Source organism: Taurulus bubalis (genome assembly GCF_910589615.1).
Source record: "Taurulus bubalis genome assembly, chromosome: 17".
NCBI classification, from domain to species: Eukaryota; Metazoa; Chordata; class Actinopteri; order Perciformes; family Cottidae; genus Taurulus; species Taurulus bubalis.
Genome location: NC_136605.1, coordinates 18,139,068 through 18,145,612, shown reverse-complemented (window position 1 = coordinate 18,145,612; position 6,545 = coordinate 18,139,068). Strand labels below are relative to the sequence as shown.

The 6,545-nt window shown below is 46.0% G+C and overlaps 1 protein-coding gene across 1 annotated transcript; it reads left to right on the top strand.

The window, feature by feature from the left end:
* Positions 1–2,595: 2,595 nt before the first annotated feature.
* gpr146 (G protein-coupled receptor 146) lies at positions 2,596–3,597 on the top strand (the record flags this gene model as incomplete). Its single annotated transcript, XM_079233033.1, has 1 exon — positions 2,596–3,597. One exon carries the CDS (start codon positions 2,596–2,598, stop codon positions 3,595–3,597), a length of 1,002 nt encoding a protein of 333 aa, XP_079089159.1.
* Positions 3,598–6,545: the final 2,948 nt, after the last annotated feature.

Here is a 6,545-nt window from a genome sequence, read left to right as displayed (position 1 = left end):
CGCATGGCACCTTTACGGTGAGCCGCTATCAGGAAGCCTCCTGGTTTTATTCACACATGCATACTTCAATAACTACTTTGCATACTTAGATTACTGCACAACTATTGTCTATCGACAAGTTGGATGCCTCAGGAAGTACTAGCACATGCTATAATAACAACAGCATATAGTGCCTGTTGTTTTGCTTATATGTTCACAGCATTTCTTTGACACCCCAACATCGCTTCCATCTGTAGTTTTGACAGAATCTGACTTCAAATTGAAATGGCGCTTTTTTTCCTCAGAACTCAAACAGACATGGCTCATACGGTTTGACTAAAAGTAGACTTTTTTTTTTTTTTTTCACCTCGCCTGCCCCCCTTGGTCCCCTCAGCAGAGTGGAAAACAAGAGATTTCATTATCTCGGGCTGCTGGTAAAATGTGCGGCGCTAAAGTGCAATGAAAGTAGAGGGCGCCCGGTGGGAATTGATGCAGACGGTGCAAAAGCTAGCAGTGGTTGTTCACAGACTCAATATGAAAACCACGATGTTAAAGTATTGTTGTGTTTTCATCCTTTACAGGGACTTGCTCTCTGATATTGTAGATACTGACATTTTCTGACTATATTTTGCAGAAACTACATGAGTGGCTTCGCCTATTTTCAAAAGAGTGAAATCCTACGAGTGTTGAACTAAATATGTTTGTACATGCTCTCAAGTTTCTGTCACTTCCAGTAGGTAAACGTAGGAAATTCCCAGGTTTCAGTTCCCACTATTTGCCTTCAGTCCAGTACGCATTAAAAATACCATGGCTTCAGTTTTCATCTCTACGTTATCACCGGGTTGTAATTGTCACTCTCTTGCATCTAATACTAAGCAAAAGCTGTCTAAAGCGCAACAGGAAACAAAGTATGTGGAAGCAAACTGACACCACCAGTGCAACACAAACCCTTTATTGCAGAATATTAGGAGCCCTGCCGCTCTCAGAAGCTGTAGCCAAAGTGCTAATGAAAGGGTGGCTAACACGTCTGGGCACAGCAGGTGCTAATGAGTGGGGACATCCAGCCTCAATGCACTGCGTTCCCTTTAATAATCACCAACTTCTTCTGTCATTATCTCCTTAAGTGATCAGGGGTTGTTGAAGGAGTGAAGAGCAAACAAACTTCCTCCAGTCTCCAAACCCATTCAGAGAAACGCACATAATCCATGTGAGCGGACCATAGCTAATTATGTACTTTAGTCGAGGCCTGGTTCGGTAAATGAGTCACTGAGCTGCTTCTGTTGGAGAGCCGTGTTTACAAGAGGTCTTGTAGAGAGTAACTCTCCACTTTCAGTCCAGCTCTGAGCTCCAGCCTCCACGATGGTCTCATTACAGCCATTTGGAGCGTTGTGGAGGCGGGGCTGAGCCTCGTGTGTGCATGTGCGTCTGTGTCTGCGGCCGAAGGCCAAAACAGCTCCTCTGTAGTGGCGTTACGTAAGTGAACGGAGGAATGCTTCCCCTTTTACTGGCATCGTTACTCATCTTCCTGAAAACAGTTTCTAGTTTTCTTTTTTCATTCTTGATTTGCTCTTCCAGAGGATCGTTCCAACATGTGGAGAAATAACTGGCAAATTATCGCGGAGGAAATAAAAGACAGCGAACTTGGATGACTCACTGCAATCCAGCGATAGACCTTGTGATCTTCCACATCCTTGACCAATTAATGATTGAATAATTTATTCAAAATGTCATGCGTTAATAATGCAAGTGGCGTTACGTAAGCTTTCTTCCAAACTTGCAGCCCCCGTGGAGCTTGATCCCCCAAAACGCTCCCGACATGCGCACGGTCCCTTCTCTTTGACCTCGCCCTGAACTCCAACCCCGCGACTCGATCCTCTCTGACCCTCCGCCAGAGCTTTCTTCACATTTCACTCTTTATAAATCGACCCATCACCACCTTCTCAACCTCCCAGTCAACCCGAACAGAAGGTTAATGTGCTTTTACTCAGAAGTAGTAACACCAAAGCAGTCTGTAAAAGTGTCAGGCAAAGACAAGTGTTCTGCTTGACCATGGGGGAAAAAAAGCACAAGGGCAGCACAGCTAGCAATGCCTCTATCTGCATGTGGCAGAGGGAGTCAGGGAAAGCTTGCAGAGGCGTCAGACACTTGCTCTGCCCGGTGTGAGGAGAAATGGTGCACTTTGAGGAAACATATTGTGAGGCGTTTTTGTATTCAGCCAGTCAGATGCAGTGAAGTGGACTTAACAGTGTTACCCGGGGCACAATAGCAGCGCCGTGACCGACGAGTTTTTGTGTTTTACGGCCTTGTTTGCTCCTCCAGTCAGCAAAAACGGAGGGTTGAATGTTTTTTTGTGACTTTCTCAAAACTTAGCAGAAGTGGAATATAATATTCATACTCATGTTTCACCTGAAACTAAGACTCACTGTGTTCTCGTTAGCTTAGCTTCATGTCTACAGAGAGCTTGTCCTCTTACAGTCTGCTGAGCATGTTTCTACATTCTTTTTTGTCGCAAATAACCACTGGGTAATTGATAAACTATGAGCTTCATGATCTTTTCTCTCTCTCTCTGCCTGCAGTCGACCCATTGAGAGACGTGTCCTGTGTCGGAGCCCAGCGATGTGGCTCTGCATGGTTTACAATGAGACGGACACCAGCGTGGACTTCCGCCTTTGCCAGGACTTTGGCCTCATCCTGTCGGTCTTCTCCCTCATCTACCTCCTGGTGTGCTTCCCGCTGGGGCTGTGCTACAACGTGCTGCTGGTCGTGGTCAACCTCTCCAACAAGGTGTCGATGACCATGCCGGACGTTTATTTCGTCAACATGGCCATCGCGGGCCTCGTGCTCAACCTGGTGGCGCCCGTGGAGCTGTTGAGCTCCACCTTCACCCGCTGGCACGCGTGGGAGTACAACAACGAGGTCTACATCACCCTGCTCATCCTCTTCAACATCTCCTCCCTGGTCATCATGTACTCCACCACGCTGCTCAGTCTGGATTACTATATCGAGCGGGCGCTGCCGCGCACATACATGTCCAGCGTGTACAACACCAAGCACGTGTGTGGGTTCATCTGGGGCGGCGCGGTGCTCACCAGCTTCTCCTCGCTGCTCTTCTACGTGTGCAACCACATTTCCACGAAGATGGTGGAGTGCTCCAAAATGCAGAACAAGGAGGCGGCGGACGCCATCATGATGTTCATCGGCTACGTGGTTCCAGCCGTGGCCGTCCTTTACGCCTTCGTGCTCATTCTGCGCATCAGGAAGGAGTCCACGCCTCTGGACCAGGACTCTGCTCGCTTGGACCCGTCTATCCACCGGCTGCTGCTCGCCTCAGTCTGTGTACAGTTTGTACTGTGGACCCCGTACTACATGACCCTGTTGGTGCACACTGTCGCCGGTGCTCCGGGGTACATCAGCAACGCACATTACTTGCCGACGTATCATTTCCTGAGGTGCGTGTCCAAACTGCTGGCGTTCTCCAGCAGCTTTGCGATGCCGCTCATGTATCGGCAGATGAACAAGAACTTCTCCAGCAAGCTTCAGCGGCTGCTCAGGAGGCTGCACTGCAGAGACCAGTCCTGCCCTCATGAACGCTCAACAGTGCAGCAAGTGGTGACGTGAGACCCCCCTCATCCCCCTCCTCCTTTTTGAGTTGACCGACGCCCCTCCCGCTCCCCCGTTTCCAGCCTCTTGGCGTAGCCGGCACTTATCTCCCCACTATGGCGCCAGTATCTAACTGGGCTCCCTCGCTGCTCTGGACTGTGTTAGGAGCGACGTAGCTAACTGTGGAATTTCCTCTCACCTTTCCAGAACTTGATCTGATCTCTCAACAAAGCAAAAACCACTAAGTGCTGTTATTTTTTTTTTGTCACTGAGTGAAGCTTTCCATTAAGACACTTGAGCGTCTAGTTTGCGGCGGGCGGTAGATTGGCACAATCAGCTGATAACGACTCTGCGTTTCACACAGACACTCATGAAATCTCTGCTGAGCAGGGGACTCTCCAGCACTATACCACCGCAGTGGCTGCAGCTCCCCTGATACGGGTGTGTCGTGAATATGCTGCTGACAGTGTGCAGGTTTGACCGACGCATGGCCGCCAAGAATCCACTCTCGAGTCACGATATGCTACTAGATGTGTTTTTAAGCTCCAACGAGAATAATGAATAGATGACGCATGATGCTCTCTCCTGTCACGCAAGCAGAAACCAGCTGGCTATGAACTTTAATAGTCAAGTGAAGTTATCTTCTATAAGAATGAACCCTGCATTGATGGGCGGTGGCCAGTATATCAGTGACCACCACAGCTGAGGATCTTGCATTGCATGTGTCGACATTACGTTCTGCGCTGCCAGTAAACATCAGTGTTTGCTGCCCTCAAAGAGGGCCTTGGAGGCCTTGATCTCTTGACTGAGAACCAGGGGCTTAAACGTGATTCCTCATTATCAGAGTAAATCATCTCCACATTTAAAAGGCACAGTACAATATGAATGGTCTCTTTATTTCAAAAGTTATTTTCTTTCTCCCAGTACGGCCCTAAAGCTAAACGTACTGTACTTCACTTTTAGAAATTGGCTCGTGAGGTTGAGACTGAGCTCACAGGCATGAACAGATTATTCTTTCTTCAAATACAGCTTGTGTTCAGGCTTCAGACATAACCGGTATACCTCTTGTGATCTCTGCTGAAATCACATCACCAGCCATAAGCAGCGCAAATCACCATGAGCTCCGTTGAGGAATCCTGCATGGCGAGCCTCACCCGGGCTCAGTGCAGGCCCACAGTGTCACACAGAGGGCCCTGAGTGGGTGGCATGTGCATTCCCTGAGTTGTTTGAGTGGTTGGAAGCGTTCTTGCAGTGGAAATATGAAACCTTACTGGGTCACTATCAAAACCGTCACATATTATAAACCACTCGCCTGTGGAGCACCTGCAGACGGCCTCATGTGTAACGCTGCCCAGAACCAGTGAGCTAATCTGCTCATTTAATGGTAAAGCTGCTTTGCTCTCTTGCCTGCCAATCAGTCACAGACTAGTGGTGATGAACCATAGTTCCAACATGAAAAATATAGAGAAAACTTGCTTTTGCGTAAGTGTTGTTGCATCACTGCATTTGTTTAGTTCTTGTTTTGCTTTCAGAATTAGAGGGCCCGTTTCTGAATCGTCCTGTGAATAGAAACACAGCAGGGTGGAGGCAATCACTTGAAGAGAAATGGCAACTGTTATATTCACTCACAGACAACGATTAATGAAGGGCACTTATGTTTGTGGAATTTTTAATTTACACTTTTAACTTAACAATAAAGCTACAATTCTTTGGCAATAAAATATGCTGGGCTTTCGCTGTAATATTGAAGGGATTGCCAGATGTGTAACAACCCAGATGTGATGCTTTTCATACATGTGTGAAGTTATTATTAAGATTATGACATTATATCACATATACTGTTATTTTCTTCAACATCTCGTGACTAGTAGGGTCTGAAACAGAGTTGAACATTTAAACGTTTGCTGCATAGCCCCACCCTCGTGTGTATCTGCAGTCAATCAGTTAGAAGTACTGTTTATTTTCTACTGAGTCTGTGTGTTTACATTATGTGCTGCCCCTTTTTTAGAAGAAAAAAACCCCAAAACACGTCCATATCGTGACACAGTTGATCATTACTGGAACCCAGTTCAAAGTCCCGACGCTAACTGTTCATTTGGGGTCGGAAGGCAAACAGTAGTGCACATGGTCAACGATGCGTGGTTTGAATCAAAGCTTTACAGCCTGAAGGAGGAAATGTAAGCAGCTTTTGTTAAGATGGTGTCCATTTTATAAAATGTTAGAGATTGCAGTTACCAAATCACTTGTATTTAATCAACAATGACACTTGATTTATTGTGAATAGAATTGAGTGTTTCACAGTTTTCTCATTTTGTGACACTTGAACGTGTTCCTCTGAGGTTTTTTTTATGCAGGTAATCTGGAAAAGAACTGATATTTAATTGACTTACTTTAATTTTGGGAAGAGGCAAAATTCCAAACTTCTTAATGTGATCATTAAAAAAAAATGTTTGCGCTGGATTGACGTTTTGTTCTAGATCTGAATTTGCATCAGACTACAAAAAAAATAATGTCACGGGCAACATTACCATGTTGCTGCAGCGCCACCTGTAGGCAAAATACCACCACCACCTACTGCAAGATGCCTTGGAGTTGATATGTGTCATCTAAATTTGGTTGTAATTACACAAAGCCTCACTTTTAGCACTAAAATTAAATTTGATTTCCTTAATGTTTTTCTAAATTTCCCTTCAATCCAATCGTTTTATATACATCCTGCCAAGAGACGGGACTTATTTCTTGGCAGAGAGAATAAATAGCAATCACCACTAATGGACCGACTGCACGACGCAAAACAACTAGCAAATAAAGCTTCATTAAATTCGGCTCGATGTCACGCCAGCCTCGGATTACTGCTCAGGTCTGGAGTTTGGTTTATTATTTCAGAGGAGCCGTGATCGTGAAGATATTGGATTAATAATCACCGAGTTCAGATAAATTAGCTGAGACGCATAAAGACCAGAAGT